At 40.3% G+C, this 21692-nt stretch overlaps 1 protein-coding gene across 5 annotated transcripts in view; it reads left to right on the top strand.

Moving 5' to 3' along the window:
• RBM12 (RNA binding motif protein 12) overlaps positions 1-21305 on the top strand; it is a 28413-nt gene extending 7108 nt beyond the window's left edge. For 2 of the 5 annotated variants that reach the window (XR_004981437.1, XR_004981436.1), the window contains 3 exons: positions 20138-20265; positions 20753-20931; positions 21231-21305. Coding sequence is in view for 3 of the 5 variants with exons in the window: in XM_036395474.1 (XP_036251367.1) it covers positions 355-2994 (2640 nt within the window). In the remaining 2 variants the exon portion in view is untranslated. Of the gene's footprint in view, positions 1-332; positions 4890-20137; positions 20266-20752; positions 20932-21230 lie in introns of those variants that run through there. The other 3 variants (XM_036395474.1, XM_036395473.1, XM_036395475.1) reach the window with 2 other exon arrangements.
• Positions 21306-21692: the final 387 nt, after the last annotated feature.

Genomic DNA, 21692 nt, shown 5'->3' with positions numbered 1-21692 from the left:
TTGCTTACATTCCATTAATGAACTACTGATGTAATAGTTACGATTTTTGATGTTCCTTTGTTTTTTTTTAACTGACACTTGTGGGTCTTAGTATAACAGCTATTTTGGAATTTCTAGTGCAAAATGTATACTGATTGTGTTGATAAATGTTTAATACTTCAGTCTGTATGAAGTAAACAAACATGAATAAGGAACTTGGAGTATAAACACGCTTAATCTTTGCAAGATGTTATTAGGTGTATATAAACAAATATAGTAGATGGTGTCTGTAGGTAATTGCATGGTGCCACGAACAGTAGTCTGACATAGCCGTTGCCTTTTCTCATCTGCAGGTGTGTGTTGTTTCAGCGCAGCATGGCTGTGGTCATCCGCTTGCAAGGTCTCCCGATTGTGGCGGGGACCATGGACATTCGCCACTTCTTCTCTGGATTGACCATTCCTGATGGGGGCGTGCATATTGTAGGGGGTGAACTGGGTGAGGCTTTCATCGTTTTTGCCACTGATGAAGATGCAAGGCTTGGTATGATGCGCACAGGTGGTACAATTAAAGGGTCAAAAGTAACGTTGTTGCTGAGCAGTAAAACTGAAATGCAGAACATGATAGAGCTCAGTCGTAGGCGTTTTGAAACTGCCAATCTAGATATTCCACCAGCAAATGCTAGCAGGTCAGGACCACCACCTAGTTCTGGAATGAGTGGAAGGGTTAACTTACCTACGACTGTACCTAACTTTAATAATCCTTCTCCTAGTGTAGTAACTGCTTCTACTACCGTGCATGAAAGCAATAAAAACATATCCACATTTTCTACTGCCAGTATTGGCACTGCACCTCCAAATCTTGGGAGTACCTTTGGTAGTCCAACATTTAGCTCAACCATACCTAGCACAGCATCCCCAATGAACACAGTACCTCCTCCACCAATCCCTCCTATCCCAGCTATGCCATCTTTGCCACCAATGCCTTCTATTCCCCCTATACCTGTTCCACCTCCTGTACCCACACTGCCTCCTGTTCCTCCAGTTCCTCCAATACCCCCTGTGCCCCCTGTACCTCCAATGACGCCTCTGCCTCCCATATCAGGAATGCCTCCTATGAATCCTCCACCTGTAGCACCCTTACCCACTGGAGTGAATGGTTCTGGAGCAGCAGTGAATATGAACAGCGGCTTGAATCCATTGTTTATTGGTCCCATGAATCCTGTAAATCCTATCCAGATGAATTCTCAAGGTAGTGTCAAGCCAATTCCAATCAATCCAGATGATTTGTATGTCAGCGTTCATGGAATGCCCTTTACTGCAACAGAATCTGATGTGAAAGACTTTTTCCTTGGGCTTCGTGTGGATGCAGTCCATATGCTGAAGGATCATGTAGGTCGAAATAATGGAAATGGACTAGTTAAGTTTTTTTCTCCTCAAGATACATTTGAAGCACTGAAGCGAAACAGAATGCTGATGATTCAGCGCTATGTTGAAGTTAGTCCTGCAACAGAGAGACAGTGGGTAGCTGCTGGAGGCCACATAACTTTCAAGCAAACCATGGGTCCCTCTGGGCAGGCACATCCTCCTCCCCAGGCTCATCCTAGGTCCAAATCTCCCAGTGGACAGAAAAGGTCGCGGTCAAGATCTCCCCATGAGCACGGTTTCTGTGTTTATTTGAAAGGTCTTCCCTTTGAATCAGAGAACAAACATGTGATAGATTTTTTTAAAAAGCTGGATATAGTTGAGGACAGCATTTATATAGCTTATGGACCCAATGGGAAGGCAATTGGGGAGGGGTTTGTTGAATTTAGGAATGAAGCTGATTATAAAGCAGCTTTGTGTCATCATAAGCAGTACATAGGGAATCGCTTCATTCAGGTACATCCAATTACTAAAAAGGCAATGTTAGAAAAGATAGATATGATTCGTAAAAGATTGCAGAACTTCAGCTATGACCAGAGAGAAATTCTGATGAATGCGGAGGGAGAATCAGGCTTGCCAAAACTGTGTGCGCATATATCTAATATTCCATACAATATAACAAAAATTGAAATACTTCAGTTTCTAGAGGGACTGGCAGTGGAAGAAAACTCTGTACAAATTCTTCTTGATAATAATGGGCAAGGTTTAGGACAAGCACTGGTTCAGTTTAAAGCTGAAGATGATGCTCGTAAGGCAGAACGCTTGCACCGTAAAAAGCTGAATGGAAGAGATGTTAATTTGCGTTTGATAACTGTAGAAGAAATGAGAGATATTGAGAGAAACCCAGCATCTCAAGGAAAAAAGATCCTGAAAATACCGATCCAGGGAAATGCAGCTGTGCCAGGAGCACAGGGCCCTGGTGGGGATGAGCATGCCTTCTTGGGGGGAAATGCTAAAGAAGCAAATAATGGTCCTCCGTTTAATTTCCCTGGTAATTTCAGTGGGTCTGGCACATTTGGTCCCCCTTTACCACCACCTGGAATAGGTGGCTTTCCTGATTCTAGACCAGGGATACCAACAGTTGCAGCTAGTGGTTTACCTGGTGCAAGTATTGAGGTACCAGGTTTTGCAGGTGGTCCTGCTAATTTGAGTGGACCAGCAGGTTTTGCAGGGGGTCCTCAGACATTTGGTAATGGTCCTGGCAATTTAAGTGGGCCCCCTGCCTTTGGTGCTGGTCCTCCAGCAATTGCTAGCGGTCTTGGACATTTGAGTGGACCTCCAGGGTTTGGACCTGGACCAGGAAACATACATATTGGTGGACCCCCAGGTTTTGGAACAGGGTCTGGGAAGCCAGGGCCAACTGTCATTAAAGTGCAGAATATGCCCTTTACCGTTTCGGTGGATGAAATTTTGGATTTCTTTTATGGTTACCAAGTGATCCCTGGTTCAGTGTGCTTAAAATACAATGAAAAAGGCATGCCCACTGGAGAAGCAATGGTTGCATTTGAGTCTCGTGATGAAGCTATGGCAGCTGTTGTTGATTTAAATGACAGGCCTATAGGTTCCAGAAAAGTAAAACTTGTATTAGGCTAGCTGTTCATTAAGTAGTTGTAGAATAGATATTCATAGTGCTGTGACAAATGCATCTGGATTGGTTTTTATAGTATTTCCAGGATAGAACCTGTGGATTGTTTAAATTGTAAAACAGATGGGTTTTGATAAGACAGAGCACTGGGTTAGCCATTACATGAGAAACACTGCAAGGAGAGAGGTGTGGTGGATTTTCCTCGTACAAATATGTGGAGAAGCTGGACAGATTCTTATTCGTCATAAAAGTTTGGTAAACTCTTCCGGACACAGTGCTTATTGAGAAACTGAGATTGGTTTTACATAGTTTTGGATAAGGGAAATAGATGAAGTCAGTGAAGCTCTTCAGTGGTGTTCTTGTAAGCCATTGTAAATTAGATAGCTATTTTTAGATTTGGTTATAAGCTGGCTGAATTCGCTTTGTTCACAGGTCAAAGCTTTGTTTCAAGTCCTGATTTTATTCTGCGACTGAATGAATTCTCAGTGTACACAGATCAATTGTTTTGTGTATGTATCTTTATTTTTTCCAGAATTCTCACTGTATGAACAGTTGAATTATGCCCTTTGCTGATGTGTCTACCAAACTAATTCCTATGAGTATGAGCAGAATCGTTCTGTAAAATTCAAGCTGTTCTGTGTGGTATAACCTTTAGTTATTTATATATTGCAATTATAACTGTGCAGAATAAGACTTTTGCCACAAGTATAGCTAACCTCAGCATAAATCATATGAGTTTTATAGTACATTTAAAATGTTTTCAGTTGAAAATAATCATTATTGTTTAAGTAGCTTGATTTGTTAGGATTACACAAATCAGTTGAGAAAGGATCTTTGACACTAGTTGGATATTGGTGTTTCTCACATGTCTCTTGAACTCCTCACATAGAGTCTCTGCTAAGAGAACCAAAGTGGTGATTATTAGTAGAAGATTGGAGTCCATATAAAGTTTTAAATTAGGTTATAATGGAAGAAACTTGTATCTTCAGCAACTCTGTTGTGAATTACTGCTGTGGGTGAATTCAGAGATAAAATTTATTTTTCTCCAAAAATTGAAAGTACTGAGTTTACTATATATTTTTGCAATAAAGTTGTGCTGTTGTATTCAAAGTCTGTAAAGAGTTGCCATTTTCTTTTTTGTGCAGTGAAACCTTCCATAGAAAAACAGAGAAATGGAAAGGAAGTAGTTACGCAAGTGAAAAGTAGAATTTTTTTGGTTCATCCTTGCTTGGCTTATGATAAATTTTAAGACTTGGGCATTGCCTGAAAAAAAATCCTGCTATTCCCTGCAAATCATTGTACTTAAACATAGCAAACTTCAAACTGTTCTTGGTTTTTTTTGACAAAGAAAAACACTGCTTTTTGGTGTTGCATTCCATGGAACACTGAAGTTCATGGGCAGGCAAAATTGAGAGGTGCAAGTGGCAACAGTTTTATTCATGTGGTGTGTAGGAGAGATTTGCAAACCTGTGCAGCGCTGCGTCCTGAGAGGATTTCACAGTACAGGAATCCGTGGAAGGATTGTATAAAGGTGTACTTCAATAAAGAGGCCGGTTGCATTACACAGATGCTTCTGTAATTCATTAGCATAATTTTGTTTTGACAGATTACTAGGTGGTCCCAACTTTGGAAAAGTCATGTGATTTGTATATACTGTTTAAAATTAAGCCTCCTGTTAATAAAACTGTCTGTCTCTGAAGCTTCATGTTATGCATTTCAACAGTCTTTGGGAGTAACGTTTCAACAGCAGATCTTTGTTTCTTTCTTTTTTTTTCCCGACAGTCTGAAAGTACTCTTCCTGATGTCAGAAAGATGTGTGTGATTAGGAGTCAAGTCAGTTTATTTTAAAATTTTGCTCTTTGTTTTTTAAGCAACTTTTATTAAAGTTTCATACTATATTGGAGTTTTTTGGGTGCTTGTTTCTTCGTGTTTCTCATTAGAATAAAATTACTGAAAAGGAAAACTTGGCTTCATTGTTCACAGAATTGATTTAAGATATTAGTGTGTGTTGACTCACCAAAACTGGTGATAACTGCTTTTTCAAGTTCAAATGCATCACAACAATGCTTGCCTTGTTGTGAAATGTAATTAAACTACAGGTGTCTGGAATTAGAGACACAATTCTGTGTTACTGTCTTTTGATTTCACATTGTGATCCTCTTGGTAATGGATCCAAGGCTTCTAGTGTTTGTGTTAGACACAGCATATGCTGTGAAACATGCTTGTGTGCCTGTTCCTTTGGACTTGATAAAAGTGCAGGTTTGTTTTGGAAAGCTTTTTTCTGATTCTTGATTTTTCAGTATGGTCTAAAGATGTTTCAATGCTTATCTGAAAAAAAGCACAAACCAGAAAGCCACGGGGGCTGGGAATGTTGACTTGTATGGAATGTTTAAATGGAGGATTTGGGGTGGGGCAGGGGCTCTTTGTTTTGCCAAGCAGTTGATTCTCCTTATCTTTTAGCATAAATCAGTTAGTAAATATCCCCTCTTCCTTAAGAGTAGGCTCTTGGAAAAAAATAGGAAGTCATAGCATGCTTAGGTTTTCTGTATGTATCAGAAACAGTACGTCAACTCAAATAGTTAGAGTTGATCCTTTAAAACATAGAGAAAAGTTCATTATCAAGGATCAATGCAAACTCTTTACTGTAACAATGTGGTTTCATGTTAGAAGTAGCCTTAAACTGCATGTTATGCTAAATTATGAGCAATACCCGTAGACTACCTGTCTAGAGTTCATAAAATTGCTTACTTAGCACTTGTCTGTATTCATGAACAGCCTTAAAATAGGGGGTAGGACCTCTGAGGTCCCATCTCCAGTGTGGAAGGTGTGAAACTACCGCTGGATATAACGCCCCAAGCTGATTGCTAGTGAGAGGTAGCAATAGACAGAATCAGCTGATGGATGCTGCTCAAATCCCCAGTTGTTTTGACCTTGATGCCTTGAGTGTCAGGAAGTTAACATCCTTGATGTCCCGATTTCTCCAAATAATGGCAAGAAGGTACTTGTGTTTATGTTACTGGCTGAGTTGATATTTTTAGCAGTTACTTATGTGTGTCTAAGTACTACTGCTGAAAAAAAAGTTGTGAATGTAACATTTTACCATGATTTGTTTAATGTATGGGGTTTTCCCTACCCTAAATAGTAATGTAATTAGTCAATGATAAAATTGTGACTTACATGAAAGAACTCAATAGTTGGGTGACAGTATGACTTAGTATTACCAAATTTCAAGCAGTTATCCATTAATGTCATAGTCAGATTTTGTTGGCATTCTGTAATATCAGCATTAAAACCAGTTCTTTACCAATGAATTGTTGCTATGGTCTGAATGTAGATTTATGAGATGTTTGAGGCTTTTTGGGTTTAAAGAAACCTGAAGGATGATTTAAGTAGCATTCCTTTCATAGCATGTAGTATTTTCCTTAAATGTCTGTGCTCTGAATTCGTGTTGAGTGGAGAGAAAGAACAATGCAAAAATGAAGACTGTAGTTGTGTAGCAGATGACATTGAAGGTCTGCTTTTAAAAATATATGTGCTGCTCAGTTCCACATTGCTCATGCTGTCCCTAAAGTCATTGGCTATACTCGGTGAAATCAACAGCTTGTTTTGCTGAGAGTATTTTGGAACGCTGAAGACTGTAGACTCTATAAAAAGTGTATGTTTCTAGTTTCTAGGCACACCAGTGGTGCATTAAATGTAAATAATGATTATGGTTTCTTTATTTTGTTTCTCCTAAGTCTTCTGCTGTGGTGGTTCCTAAGTTGCTGCTTGTAGCAAGTGCCGTTGACCCTCAGCGGGGTGTTCAGAGGCACTGAACTGTGTTGGCCTTCTGATCTGCAAACCTGAAACTACTATGTATTATGGACCATTTAAAACCTCTGGTTGGCCAATAGATCACTGTTTGAGAGCAGTTGGTTTAGGTTCGTTATTCAGATACATGGATTAGACCCTGAAACAAAGGATTGCAATTCCTGTTCAGTATGGACTCTAGTGGAAGAAAACAACTAGTTGCTATATTTGCTAATTGGTTAGAAAGAAACAGTTTTGAAACTGGACATATTAGGAAACATTTAGTTGGAGTTCAGGGAAATAGACAAATTAGTTTTATGTCGGTTTGCTGCTTTAGATGTGCATGTCTTTGAAAAGAAAATGAGATGCTAAATTCTGTTGCTGTAAGGTTTTTCATAAACTCTGCTTTGGCCTGGAGGCAGAGTTGCCAAATACATTTGGTTGTCTTTGCTCTTTTCCAGGTTTGCTGATGCTGCTTGCTGCTCTGTGGCTGTATTTTTTTTCATGGCTTTGGGAATACTGAGCTAGAGTTTGTGTACAGAAGGAGAGGAAGGGAGGCTGTTTAACGCTTCTGCAGGAAGAGTAACTTCAAAGTGTTCTCTTCCTATCTGTTTTTTTGCAGTGAGAATGTGATTGCAGTTCAAAGATTTGTTTTTTCCACAGTCTGGATTTTCCATGGAATGAAAACCTGTTGGTTGGTAGTACGCACATTGATTTGTGGCTGTGTACTGAAATCCACCTCTCTTTCCCTATGTCATGATCAGGTAGGTCTAACTGTGGCTAGTTTTCTATACAGATGACATTAGTAATTTTCTTGGAGCTTTGTTACTAAGTGGAATGTTTGGGTGTTGTTTGTGCAAGGAGTGTTTCCCACCTCCCTGACCTGGATGCTTTTCACTCCTGGCTATAAACACCAAAAGAAAAAAAAACAAAAAAACCCAGCCCTAAAAGCAGCCCAGTTCTTTTTTGGTAGCTCCAGCCTGAACATGGGTGTCAGATGGTTTGGCTGTGATTCCTTTCCCTTGCTGGTATTCACTTCTGTGCGGATTCCTTTGTTATCATTCTGGGTTTGTTTGTGTATTCACAGCATGGCAGCTTCGGAGAGAATTAGCCAGATGAGTTCTACCTGAGTTCCTTTACTGCTTCTGCAGAGGCAAAGCTTACTCCCTTGTGGCTATCTTTCTTGTGTGTTCTCGTGTCTACGGCCTGAAATTCAAATGGTCTTACCTAGTTGCTTCCCAAATACCTTAGGTAAGCTTTCAGAAACAGGGAATGTGTTTTCTTTCACCATGAGTTCCACAAAATCAGTTTGTAACTCTGCATTTGCTATTCTCACATCAGTTTCACCATTTTCCTCAACTTTTGAGTTCTTTTGCTATGAATCAGCAATGAATTAGACCTGGCTGATCATAGTCAGGAAAAACTTTGGGGCCTGGAGTGGGGATTGCCCTTATGTTGCAGAGCACACAGGAGTGCTAATTTAATTTCCCTGTAAAGTTTAAAACCAAAAAGTAAGGACTTTTAAGGCTTTTACAGGGAAAATAGGAATTAATCCTGCCTAAAACCATCTCTGGCATAGTGTGGCCTTTTGGGCTGGTCACTACTTCAGGAAGGCTGGTGACACTTACAGCTCTTTGTGTTGTAGTTACAGTGTGGTTAAACAAGGAATCGATTGGATTGTATGAGTCTGATTTCTGACTGTCTAAAGGAAGGTGGAACTTCCAGCTAGCAATTTCAGAGTTTGGAACAAATAGTTTAATGTTGACTGTTTTCCATTGAATGTGAATATGTGGATGTAGCACTGCTCTATGTGACAGTAGAAAGCTTAGAAATGCTTTCTAGTCACTTAAGCAAATTTGGGGAGGAAAACAGTGATATAGTCAGAACCTAGACTACTTTAAGAATTCCTTTTAGATAATTTTGGTTGAGTGCCTTTTATGATGAAATTCACAGGATCTCTCTCATTAAAATTTGAAGCCTCTGTGTAGCACCCATTTGTTTAGTGACCTTGCTGTGGCTGCATTTGCCAGAATGTGCTTCTCAATGAGCTTTTTATGAAAATTCTTTGTTTTCAGCAGTATAGTCAAAGCACTGCTACTTGTTTTGACGGGAGGATGGATATGGGTTGTGGAAAGTCCTTGCTTGTTTGATCAGGAAGCTGAGCTCTGAAGTGAAAATGATGGTTGCCAATACTTTTTCATTATTGGGCAAATGTTTCTAATACAAGGGCAGAATTTATAAACCATGTGTGTTTGAGCAACACTAGTGCAGCCAGCTATAAAAGTGAAGAGGCTCATTAAAAGTAACATTAGACACTGGCAGTTCACTGACTGAATGTATGGGAAATCCTGTTCTTTAAGGAGGGGGGGCAAAGTTATTAAATACCACAAATTCATCTGTCTAGAGTTCCCCCACTAGATTCCATTGTTGCAGAGCCAGTTTTCTGTGTTGCAGGTCCAGTCTTACATGAATACATGAGAGTGTTTTTAATAGCACTTAGAGATCTCTTCAAATACTGACTTGAGTGCTCTTGGGAGGTATGTGTCCAGAGTGGTGGTGGTATAGCTAATTTGTCTCTCAGTAACCAGTATGCAAGTGGCAGAATGTTTTCATCCTCACTTTAAGGGGACTTCAACTTTATCCTCAGAGATGAGGCAGTAGGGGGGAAATTGAAAGGTACCATCATGCTTTAGCTATAGTGAAAACAACAAGTGTTGCACTGATCTAATGAAGAATGGACATGGGTTCAGAAACTTCAGCACTGAGTTTGTGTGAAAAGGAGCACAATAAATCAGTGACTAAATACTTACATTCTTAAACTGATCTGAAATGTAAATTCAGCTGTTATGATAGAATGGATGAGATAGGTAATTGATCTAAATGAGTTGCTGTTAAACAGTTAAACTTGAGCTCTGCAGAGTCTTACGTTTTCTTAGATTGTAAATCAGAGTATTTTTGATGGTAAGTCTTTTTAAAGTTTTTTTTTAAGACAACTGGTAGTTGTTATCACTTAAGTCAGCATGTATATTTATTCTGGATGCATCTCTTCAAAAAGCCTTCCAGGTATATGTGGAAAATTACATGCACAACACCATGACGTACTGCACAAATGCCCTGAATTTTTTGAAGGCCTTTTTTTGTCATCCAAACACTTAGCCCGAACTTTGGGTAACTGACACTGTAGTTTTGTTAAGCCAATAACCCAAATGGCGCTTCTTCCTTGCAGCGCAAGCACTGCATTGTGCTACTTCTTTGAATGAGTAGGCAGTATTTGGCTACTTTCATGTCTCCAGGAACAGAAGACTTTGTAGTCTTTTCGTTCTGCCTGATAGCTTGTGTTACTTTTTGTATCAAATCTTGTCATTAGCTAGGTCTGTAAAAACAGCTTCAAACAGAAGCGACAGTAAATTTTCTGAAACCTAAAATGCTTAGTTTTAAACTAAATAATAAGTGAATGTACTATGAATCCTAATGAATCTGCAGGTAATGTATCTATATGAAATACCAGCTATTTCAGTGCAGTGACTGGAATGAATATATAACCACAGGATCACTTAATTTTGTTATTGTGAAAGGTGAGAGGAATCCCTGTAACTGTGTTCTGTGCCAGCCGTGGTGTGGTGATGTAGAAAAACGTTCTTCTCTGTCTTGTTTAGATTTGAAGAAGTAATTTAGGTAGGAAGAACCTGCTTTTTGAATTTCTTTGGGCAGCTCACAGATACTGTTCTAATATTTTTGTGCTTTTCAAATCCCCCTGCTACTGCATTAGGTTCACATAAAAGCTCTGAATCTGTGATGGACAAATGACTCTGGTGCTGAATTCAGTCTGATGTTTGTCCTGACTGCTGCCTGGTTGAGACAAGTAGTGCTCTGCAGTTTGTAACCTAAGTTTGCAGGTTCCACCTAATGGTGATAACTCCAAGTCTCTCTGCTTAGAGGGAATATAATTTCATTATTTTGTAGCTGTTAAATTTACTCTAGATTTTTCATCAGAGAGGTTGCTTGGAGAATTTGGTCTGCTTCAGTTCAGTCATGTTTCTTACAAGTTTATTGAAACTTTTCATTTCTTTTTGAGGAAAGAAAGAAGGTCCCTGGTGGGAGTTGTAGGGGTTTTCAGGTGCTTGGCTTGCAGAGATGTGCTTTCTCAAGGGTGTGGAACACCTTTGTAGCAAATTCAAACCTAATGACGACAGATTTCTTCAGGGTATAGATTAGAAACTATTACAGTGTGTATACTGTGGATTGCAGACATGGAAGAGCATCGAGGAAATAGGTGTCTGCCTGCCTTTGTGTAGTCTCTTCTCCCTTAATGCAGGAAGATTGTGTCATCATTGAACCCACAGTTGTAATGGGTTTGTGCTTTTGTGAAGGCACACTGGCAAGAGAAGTCGGATCTGGAACAGAAAGGGAACATGAGGTCTGTTTTGTGTTTGTGGCCTTTAAATTGTTCTATTGCTAGTCTAAATGGGCAAGAGAAAAAACAACTTTTAAAATCTCTTGCCGTATCCTTCCCTTTATCCTACTTCCTTAATGTCAGGCTTTTGTGGTGGTGGTATTTTATTTTTTTGTTTGTTTGTTTTGAAATATCATTATTTTGTAACAGATTAGAATGGAGAAGTTAAGATGTTCATGTTGTAGGTGGTAATCATTAGTGATAGAAAATAGAATGAGTGTGAATCTCTCTTAAAAGGGAGCATATACTCAAAAGCAGAAAGAACTGAAAGAGTATTGGCAATTAGGCAGAACTTGCAATGAATAAGTCAAAGAAATCAATTTCCTGGGAGTACTGCAGAATTAATACTAAGGTTTGGGATTTTTTCTGAATCATATTTCATGAGCTAGATTCAGTATTAAAGTCTATAAAGAAGAAAGCCTGACTTATATAATCTGAAGGGGTAATGTTTTTAAAGTGTGAGAAAATGAAAGGTTCTGCTTTATGTCCTCCTTACTAATTTTTTAGGCAAGAGTTGTCACTGTGCCATAATAACTTCAGGTTGACTGGGAATAGCATAAAGAATTCCTCTGTAGTATTTAAGTCTTTTCTGGCGATTATTCAACAAGTGCAGTGAAAAGAAGCAGGTATGACAAGCTTGTCATTTATTAAATGGCTGTTGATACAATGTAGCCACCAAAGTTCTTATGTGAATTTGATACAATAGCAAAGATCAGTAAAATATATTGCTGGCATATTTGTATTTAAAGTCTTACTTTGAACTCATGCTGTTCACACAGTATGGACTAGTCTAGATAGATGGATTACTGAATTTCTGCCTTGAAGTCACCATGCCTAGTTTTGGAGGTATGGGTAAAATTATATCAATGTAATATAACTACAGGACAATGGTACTATAGTTCAGATTTCCAGAGTTTGGGAAGGGTAGAGGTTGTGAAGGGGAAAGCAGAATGAATGCTGAGGAATCACTTTAAAAATCATGGGTGCATGTAAGTAAGAATTGGTGTGTGGAGGTACTTGCTAGTGAAGCTGCAGTGTAGTTGAAGAACCAAAGAAGAGGAATATGGTGAAGTCTTTGATCTCAGCATAAGGAGTTTGGATGGAAAAATGGAAGACTGAGTGATAGACAAGTGGATTTACCTGGGGAATGGGACAGAATGTTTAGGCCTGAAGTAGAAATGGCTGGAGTTTAAGGGAAAGAACAAGACCTTACTGGAGAAAGGCAAAGATGATTGGCAATGTAAAATATGTGTTTGGGGTTGTTACAAAGGTCTGTGCGGTTGAGATGTTAAGTCTGTTTTTCAATTAAGTTGTTCTTCAGGTTTCAGTAATAAATACTTGAGAATCATGGTGAGGAGAAGGAAAAAGCAGGTGACTAAATATGAAAGGAATGGGAAAAATATCTTACTTGGTGGGAGGAATCAGTGAACACTTTTAGGATTGCAGTTACTATTGTAACGTAAGTCCAGTGACTGACTCCAAAGCTCTAGCCTGTGTTAAGTTACTTTTTCAAGGAAATGGGTTTTGCTATTCTGCTATTAAATCCTATGAAGAACTTTGAAATGTTTTCTTTGTATGAAGAATTTGGCTTAGTAATACGTTTTGCTTAAGTCCAGGTGTTAATTTGAAACCTTTTGTAATTTAATATGTTCCAAATGAATATTTTAAATAGTTTCAGTTTTGACCTATCAGTTGCTTATTTCCCAGAAAAGTGGAGAATATATCTATAGTGAAGGCATGCATGATCATTTCTTTGAGTTTATTGGTTGTGATTAAGGGGCATATTGGTGGTGTACAAGTTAACAGTGAGTGTTGTACAGGTGGAAAGGTGAATTTGTAGAAGGTACTTTTTTCCCCAGAGCTGGGACTTGTCTCTTGGGTAGGGGGGAAGCTGCAGTAAAGATGAACTGATTGAAGTTCCTGTTTTCATTTTTTCCTGGAAATTACCAAAATTACCATGCCAATTGTGATTGTTTGGCTTGGTTTCAGCTTTTTTTTTTTTCCCCCGGTGTTCTAAGCTTGTTATTTTTGTTATAAATGGGAGCTTTACCTCCTCAGTCAGTTTCTGGGAGCTTCTTGGAGGTTAGGTTGTCAGAGCTTGTACCCGTTGGCTGACTTTGGACACACCGCCCCCCCAACCCCCCATTTTCAGGGTAATACTGGAGCTTCAGTGTTCATGTGGAGACAGCTCAGTGGATAGAGCCAGGTTGTACCTTCCTGCATGTTTAGCGGGCCCATAGGTCTGCAGTGGTCAATAAAGTGTTTGATGAGGCCTGCAGTCCAGTTCTGAGCTCAGAGGCTGTGCTGGGGGTCAGCACAGCCTCCACCTGACCCTGCAGGAGTTGTGTCTGTCCTCCCTGGGAGCTCTCATCCTGGGAATTAAGACTGGCTGATGAACCATGGGCACTCTTTACCAGGACTGAATCAAGTTGACAGCGGTTTGTTTAGAAAGTTGTTCTTCATGGTAGTCACCATTCTTTTATTACAAGAGATGCCTTTTGTTTCAGGTTACGTGTCAAATTTGTAACAGCAGTTAATTAACCCCTTGTATGTATGGTGACAGCTTGGAACACAGTGTGGAGAATTTGATTAATTCCCTGCCTGTAGCAATGGTGATCTTAACGCATTTGCATCCCTGTTGCAAACCGCCACAAATAATGAAATTATAGAAAAAATTGCAGCCATTTATATTTTCTGCAGAACATCTCCAGCTGTGGAATGAGGTTCTGTGGCCCATGAAAGAGCTGAAGTGCTGGAAAAGGCCTGTATTGACTAATAATTTGTGGACTGTGATCCTTCTCATTAGATTCCCTTACTCTCAGTTTAAAATAAAGATGCATTTTAGTGCATCTTTACAAAACTAGCTATATGATTTCTTTTAGAGCCTTTTGGTGTTCAGGAAAGAAGGATCAAATGATAACTTTTATTCTGATAGCATTTAGCAAGTGATCCTGACCTCAGCACTAGGATCAGTGTTGTAATATCAAAACCCAAAATGTAACAAGCTGCCCTCTCAAAATTGAACTAATAATAAGAGAAAGCATTGCTTCTGCTGGTCTGCATATTTTGGGATCACAGCAGAAAAAGAGAGAAGGAGTTTTGAAAAAAGTTGGCTGATAACCGAAGATGTGGGATTAAACTAAGCAATAGACAAGGGGGAGAGGGTTTTTGATAAGTGCGAGATTAATTAATGGAGATGCTGTGTTACATGTGTTGGGTTAATTTCTTGAGATGTTGGATAGCAAAAGGCTAAGATGATGAAAATTGCAGTAGGGACGTCTTGCAGGCATGATTGCTGACAGTTGTGCTGGGTTTGTAAGCAGAATGTAAGGCAGGAGTTACAGCCAATCCAGTACAGAGTAAATTTTTTGGAAATCAGTTGTTCTGGACCATATGCATTAAAACTAGAAGTTTGAGTTAAACAAGGTCCTAAATTAATGTGTAAAATTTGGTGTACACTGCAATAGAGCTGGTTGGGTATTTTGTACAGTATTTAATGTGAATTTATTAGTGTGTTTAAATACAAAAATCCTGTGGATTTTCATGGGCTGAATCCTTGCTTATATTTCATTTTATGCAGAGCAGCGAAACCAGGCTGACCCACGAGACTTGTATTCAGTGATAGTACTACCATTTTCTCTCAAGAAGATAGCACCTCCTGCCACTGCTAAAAATACTGCTGATGGTATTTGATGCCATGAAGTTATTAGATTTTTTCCTTCTTCTCTGGGTGACTGTGGCTACTGTGACTTGCCATGCTGGGGTGATCACAGTGCCCCTCTTGCTCAGTGCTCGCTATCTTCACCTCATCCTCCCAGCCTGAAGAGTAGCCTCTGGCCTTAAGGCTTACTGAGAGATGGAAGTATATAAAACAATGTAATTCGATAATTCTCACCTTAGAGTGTCCAGCACTTGATCTTTAGTTGGCTAAATGGTGGCACTCGTATAGGAGGGGTAAGTAAAGAGTTTATTTATGCTTCAGGCACCCATATGTGGCATTTTGGGGGAATGCAAGACCCTCCAAAGTTCTGAACTGGGACAGTTAAAGCCTTCAATCACACTTGGTTTGGAGTTTTCTTCAACCATAAGTGTACAGTTCTTTCTTCTCTTACAATTGACTTGCTTTAAGCTTTGGTTAAGCTCAATCACTAGAGGAATAATAAATTTAATCTTATAGACTTGTAAATGTGTTGATTTTCTTTACGTTGGAATTGTTCTTTTTTTGTTTGGAAGGAGGTTGCTTTTTCTGCCGAAATGTGAAAAAATTGGAAGTTCTGAAATACCTATATGAAACTCCAGAAAGTAGCAGGTAGTTGCTTATTCTTCTGAGTGTGTAGCATAGATGTCCTATGTAATTTTCCTAGAAAGCAACTTTTTATTTTTCATCTTGGTTTGATTAGGACCGTATTCATTACTGCTGTACTTCATTTCAGTGTAGAAAAATTCTATTGAAAAGTTGAGATTTATCTTTTCGTATGTATTGTACAGCTATTGGAGTTTATGATCATCTTTACAGGTAAAAGCTGGATAGCATAGTAAAAATGATTTTGACTTTTTAAACTGGACCTCAGTTTGGTTGTCTGAGCACTTCTTAAAGTGTGCCTAGTGTGGAGCCATTCTGTGTTTTGCTTAAACAAGTGGGAATGGCACCCAGTTGGGCAGTGAAAGACTTCGCTGAAATATGTGCTTGGGATCTTGCAGATTTCTATGGATAGTATTTTGCTGTAGTGTTGGTAGGGATAACATGGGTGATGTATTTTTTTTCTTCAAAATGTGGTGTTATATCATGTGCAATTCTAAATAAGAGCAAAAAATAGAGGTTGCTGATGGATCTGAAGCTGTATGTTGGGAACTCTTCTCTTGAAGGAGTGTACAGAATTTGGCTCAAGATGAAACTTCACAGGTGATACCTCTCACCAGTAAGATCCCCAGGTTGTGGGAGCAGTTGATCAGTGGCTATTGTCCGTATAATCGTCGATCATGAGGGTGTAGCACAACCTCAGCTGTATTTTACAAGCTCTTTCAAGCAACAGCACTTAAATGGTGGCTTGCTTATGGTGCCTTTTCGTTAGAAACTACTATGATGGGATGTACCCAGTAGGTCAGTTTTCTGTATTTTAAAGAGAGTTTGAATTTATTACTGCTTTTGGAGTTAATTTTCACCTGGTAATCTGAATTTCTGTGGCTATATTAGTTTTGATACTTCCAGACCATGCTGTACTTTAATGAACTAATGGCAGTTGGAGGTTGTTAAACTGTTATTGTTGCAAGCTGATCAGGATCAAGGTATAATAAATTCTTTGTAAATTAAATGTGATAACTTTGTGGAAAGTAGTTTGCTCTAGCTGCTAGTTTTCCTTTGGAAATATCTGCTGTCTTCTGTAAACCAGAAGATTCAAGTAGTAGACATCAATATTAATTATCAAGGGTGGTTGTGAGGGGAAAAATAGGAAAACAGTGCATTTTAGAATTTCTGAAACTGTTGGAAAAATTTGTGTTGCAACAAATATAAATAATATTCTCTCATTATAAATACTGTTGTAAGTCTAAAAACTAAGTTTATTTTTTGTGTATGAATGAATACAATAAGTATGCTCTATGAAAATTCAGTGAAACAACGTGAAATGTGGTTTTGAAATGTTGATTCCAGTCTGCAAGCTGAATACAGTTGGTGTTCTTGAATGCATGCTGAGCAAAAAAAGGACGGCTGTTAATAAAAATAATAAAACCTCAAGTCCTTTCAGTGTAATTGCAGCAAACGGTTATGTTTAGCCTGAGATCAGAGCCTTTGTACACTGTTTGAGCTTAGTAACCACTAGAAGATTGTTCTCTGCTCATGTGTCTATTCACAGCACTGGTAAGTGGTGAAGTGTTACTGCTCCGACAGTGTCAGCACTTAGTGGTGCTGCAGTGCCTGTCCCTGGCAGTGAGCTGGCATGTGCCAGCGTGGCATCTTGGAGTAATGACGTGCCAAGATGATGTTGCAGCATTGTGTGGAAGTGGAGAAAGCATCATAGGCTCCAGTTTAAGGAGGAACAGGGTGGGGGGTTGTGTTAGGTGTGCCGTATTTGAAAACTTTTGGAATTGTCACTTCTCTTATAGGAAGATAACTGGGACTCTAGGGAAAGAAGTGGAGATGAAAGTCAGCTGATAAATTTCACATAAACTATTCACTTTTTTATAGAAAGAGAGATGCAATCACTATAGTTTACTATGAGAAATGAAAGTCAAGTCTAGAAATCTTACTTTATGGAGGAAAAGAAAAAAATTAAGTCAATATTATCATAATGAAATCCTGTTAAAAAAATCAAGTTGGAGGTAGGTTTTCTAATTGGTGAGGAACTTCACTATTTTTTCTTCCCATTCAGTTTTTTTGGTTTTTGGTTTTGTTTTGGTTTTATATATGTGTGTCTGGGATGAAAATATGTTAAGCTTTTAATCTTTCTAAGCTTTTCAAATGCAGGCAGATTTCCAAGATTTGTGCTGCTCAGTTAACTGCATGAGCAGGGTAACTGAGCAAAGTTGCTTACCTGCAGACTAAGCAGGTCTTCAGGCTTGGCTGAAATAGATGCTGTGTTTTAGCAGACCAACTACTCGTTGCTCTTGCTGCTGGGATGTCTATAACCAGGATTTTCTTCTGCTGCTATTCAAGGGATGGACTGATACTGTAGAACACCATACAGTGTGTTTGGGTAGCCACAAGGTGAAAAGAAGGTTGTGTGGGCTCTTTGAGGACATCCATAGGCAGTAATCTATAAATAATTGCTGGCTGAGGTTCAAACTGGTGTCTTCATGTTAATTTTTTAAAAACATCTGAATCTGTTAAGGAGCTCTCCCTCTTTTCATAAGGATTCAGTCTGTAGTTGTTAAACCTGTTTTCTTGTTATCTCCCGAGTTGGTGAGGAAGGGTATACGGCCAGTTAGGACAGTTCCTGCTCAGCTACTCCAAACAGCTGGCCTGCTTTGTTGTGTCTTGGTGGTTATGTGCATCAGTGAGTGTCCTGTGATCTCCTGATGGAGCAAGAGGATATAGTGGGAAAGGATCCCTTGTAGTTTGTGTATGTCCCCAGTGCTTCAGCAGAACATCTGGGCTGTATTTCAAGGGAAATCCTATGCCATTACTAAATTTAAAACAATCAGATGAGATAGCCTTCTGGGTATTAGGGTACTGGAAGTCAAATCTTTAAAACAGTGGAGTATTTTCATAATTTCATTGCTGCTGATCTGGAGAAGAGATTCAGGTAGCAGATAAGAGGTGATTTGGTTTGAGGACTTGTGTCCCTTCACCTCCTGGCTTCATTGTGTTTAACAGTTGCTATCTCAAACTCTTCCTTTTTGGTGTCTTTGTAACATGGAATAAATATATGTGGGCTTGTTCTGTATGCAGCTTAAGATCTGCAGTAGCAGTTTCCTCCCAGAAAGGAGCCACTGCTGACTGGCGATGCTAAAGATTATGGGGAGCTGTTTCTTTGAAGTCAACTTCTTAACTCCTGATGCTTTGAGCTCTAGTGGGGAGGAAAGGTACCTCTTGGCTAGTACAGAACTCTCTGCCTCTCAGAGGCAAAATGTTGGCAAAGGAGCCCAGACTGGATGTCCTAATCTTGTTGTCAAATAGTGGGTGTCAAACAAAGTCTTGTTGTTGTCTGTTTGCACCTGTGTGGGTCTGGGAGATGAAAGCTGGTCTGGTAGGACAATATGTGTCAGTAAAGAAAAAACTTGATACCTGTGACTTGCAATTTTACAAGAAATGTATTTATTAAAGTCAGTGATTTCTTTGTGAATCTTGGGGTTGAAGGCAACTGAGAAAATGGATGGCTTCTGCCACTAGTTTTAACAGCTGACCACCAGACCACTTCAAACAATTTTTAAAAAATATTCTGGTGTTAAACCAAGTGATGATGATGACCTTAGTTTAATGCTGCACTATGATTGTCTTTGCCTAAAGCTTTGCTGAATTTTACTGAGTGCTGGTTTTGTCCTGTCAATATCACGGAGCACCATGCACTGGCGTGTTAAGTGACTTCGTTAACATTTGTCCAGGGTAGATTGCTGACTGGGATGTCCAAGGGATTAAATGTTATACAATAAAAGCTCATCTCTTTGAGTTAAATATATTCACCCTGCAAGTATGAGGAAGCCATGGGGTACTTGGGTACTAAAAAGCCAAAGCAAGTATTTCCTTATTTTCCAGACTTAGAAGAAGAAGCTTCTCTATGAAATAATCCCATTTAAAGCTCTAGTCCTCAAACTGTCCAGTCTCTGACAGTCTCTGAAATGTTTTGGTGCTTGAAGGCTTATTTTCTAATTCAGTTTTGAGAATTATAGCTGTTCCTCAAACAGAAACGTCTGCAGTTTAATGTCTAATAAAATTTAGTTATCCCCTGTTTGCGGGATGATGTTGCGGTGTTTTGGAAGCCAACACGGCAAAGCACGGGGGCTCTGTGGCTCCCGTGGGTGAGCAGGGGGGGCTTTGGCAGTGCTTTCACCGCGTGGGGCGACTCTTCGGCGCGGGGCGGTGGCTGCGGCGCTGGCGGGACGGAGGTCCCGGTCCCTGTGCAGGGCTGTGAGCGGCGGTCCCGGGGAGGGGACAACAGGCCCGGCCCTTTGTAGAAACCTGAGGCAGCAGCACGCACCGAGGCAAAGAGAAGGGCTCCTGCGGGGAGAGCGGGAGCAGCGGGGAGAGGCCGGTAGAAATAGGTGAACTCAAGAGCCGAGGGGCGAGGCGGGCCGCAGTTGGTGCCCGGCTGCGCGGAGGTACCGCGCTCCTCCGCACCCGCCTGGCCCGGGGCGGGAGGGGCTGCGGAGCGCCGGTAGCCGCGGCCCCGCCCCGCCCGCGCGTGCCTCGATCCGCCGCATCGGGGCCACGCGGGGGCCGGGCCGGGCCGTCTGACCCTGTGCTCTGCCCGCAGATGGCCGCGTGCGTGTCCCGGGTGGAGCTGGCCGTGGCCTGGCGGAGCCTCCTCGACGGGACCTGAGCTCCAGGTCGGACTCCCTCTGCGTCCTGCCGCAGGACGCGGGCGATGGCCGGTGGGCTGAGGTAAGAGCGGCCCGCGCGCTGCCGGTCGCTGTACAAACGCTGACTCTCCCCTTTTCCATCCCGTAGGTTTTCCTGGCAGGTGTGTGAAATACTTAATTCAGATTTACGATTGGTGAGCAGTCACACTGCCCACGCTCAAACCTTCAGTGTTTTCTTTAATTGCTGACTTGTTTGCTCAGAGTTGCATCAGGAGGCTCATTTGCCTGTAACGATGTGACTTGCCGTAGAGCACAAGCTCCAGAATACATCGTTTCAGCAGTTTTTTCCCCCTAGTTTCCAGAATTTTCCCATACAATAGCGTTTTTCAATACCATTTCCTTTCTCGGTGAGCCATCGGTCAGCCCAGTTTGTCACTGAGCATGAGGCATGGTGCAGGGTGTGTAGCCTTGCTGGTGCCTGTGTCCGCCTGGTGCAGGTAAAAAGCTGTGTGGGAGAATATGGGCTTGTTACTCATTGTCAACAGCTTTGCCCCTGTGTTGTTTTGCAGCTAGATCACACGGAAGAGGTCAAGAACTGCCAAGACCCTGAATTCTGCAAGAAACTGGTTGTGGACTACTACTTTGACAAAGTACAGAAGCTAAAATTCAGCGTGTATGATATTGATACAAGTCCTTTGATTTAAATGATGATGACTACCTGGGAGGGATTGAGTGTGCACTGGATCAGGTATGTGTAGACGTGTTAAATGATGTACAAAATAGCAGCGAGAGTTGGCTTTATTATGAAAAATGAAGTGAAAATGTGCTTTGTCAAAGGCTAAAGCATACTCAAATTTGAAAACACTGTTAAACATGTTCGTTTGTGTTACCATTGAATGTGGTTAGAAAAATCATTATGTCGATCACAAAGCAAAGGTTAGAAATACATGTATTTTGCAATTAATTGCTTATCTTATGAGGCACTTCAAGAGTATTCTTTCCTTTTTGTCTAACATGATATTTTTATTATCTGTCTTCTAACCTTAGGTTGTGTCCAGCTCAGTGTTCACCCAACTGCTGGAATTGAAGCAGGAAAAGCCAGCAGGAAAGGGCACTACTACGGTAGATAAGGTTTTTGTTTGAAAAAACTCTCTCAATATGTTGTCTGGGATAAAGTGGCTTTTCTGGTTTCTTGTCAGTATATCTTCAAGTGCTACATATATACAGGAGAGAGATATTGAAAAGAAATTACAGTTTCTTTTATGGACAAAATATAAGCAAAACTCTGTGATTTCTTGTTTACATTTTTTCCCCCCCTAAATTTCCATGGCAGGGATTTCAGCAGAGAAGATTAAGGATACCGGGGTTGTGTACCTGGAAATTGAAGCCCAAAACTTGGACAAAAAGGTATTGATTTTTTAAAAAAATATCTTGCATACTTCTCTAGTAATTTCATTTTGTGCCTTTTGGTCCGGAATCTCTGTGTTTTCAGACATTAAGCTAAGCCAG

Source organism: Molothrus ater, chromosome 17, assembly GCF_012460135.2.
Source record: "Molothrus ater isolate BHLD 08-10-18 breed brown headed cowbird chromosome 17, BPBGC_Mater_1.1, whole genome shotgun sequence".
Lineage (NCBI taxonomy): Eukaryota > Metazoa > Chordata > Aves > Passeriformes > Icteridae > Molothrus > Molothrus ater.
The sequence above is the reverse complement of the archived record's forward strand: the minus strand, read 5'-3'. Positions and strand labels throughout refer to the sequence as shown.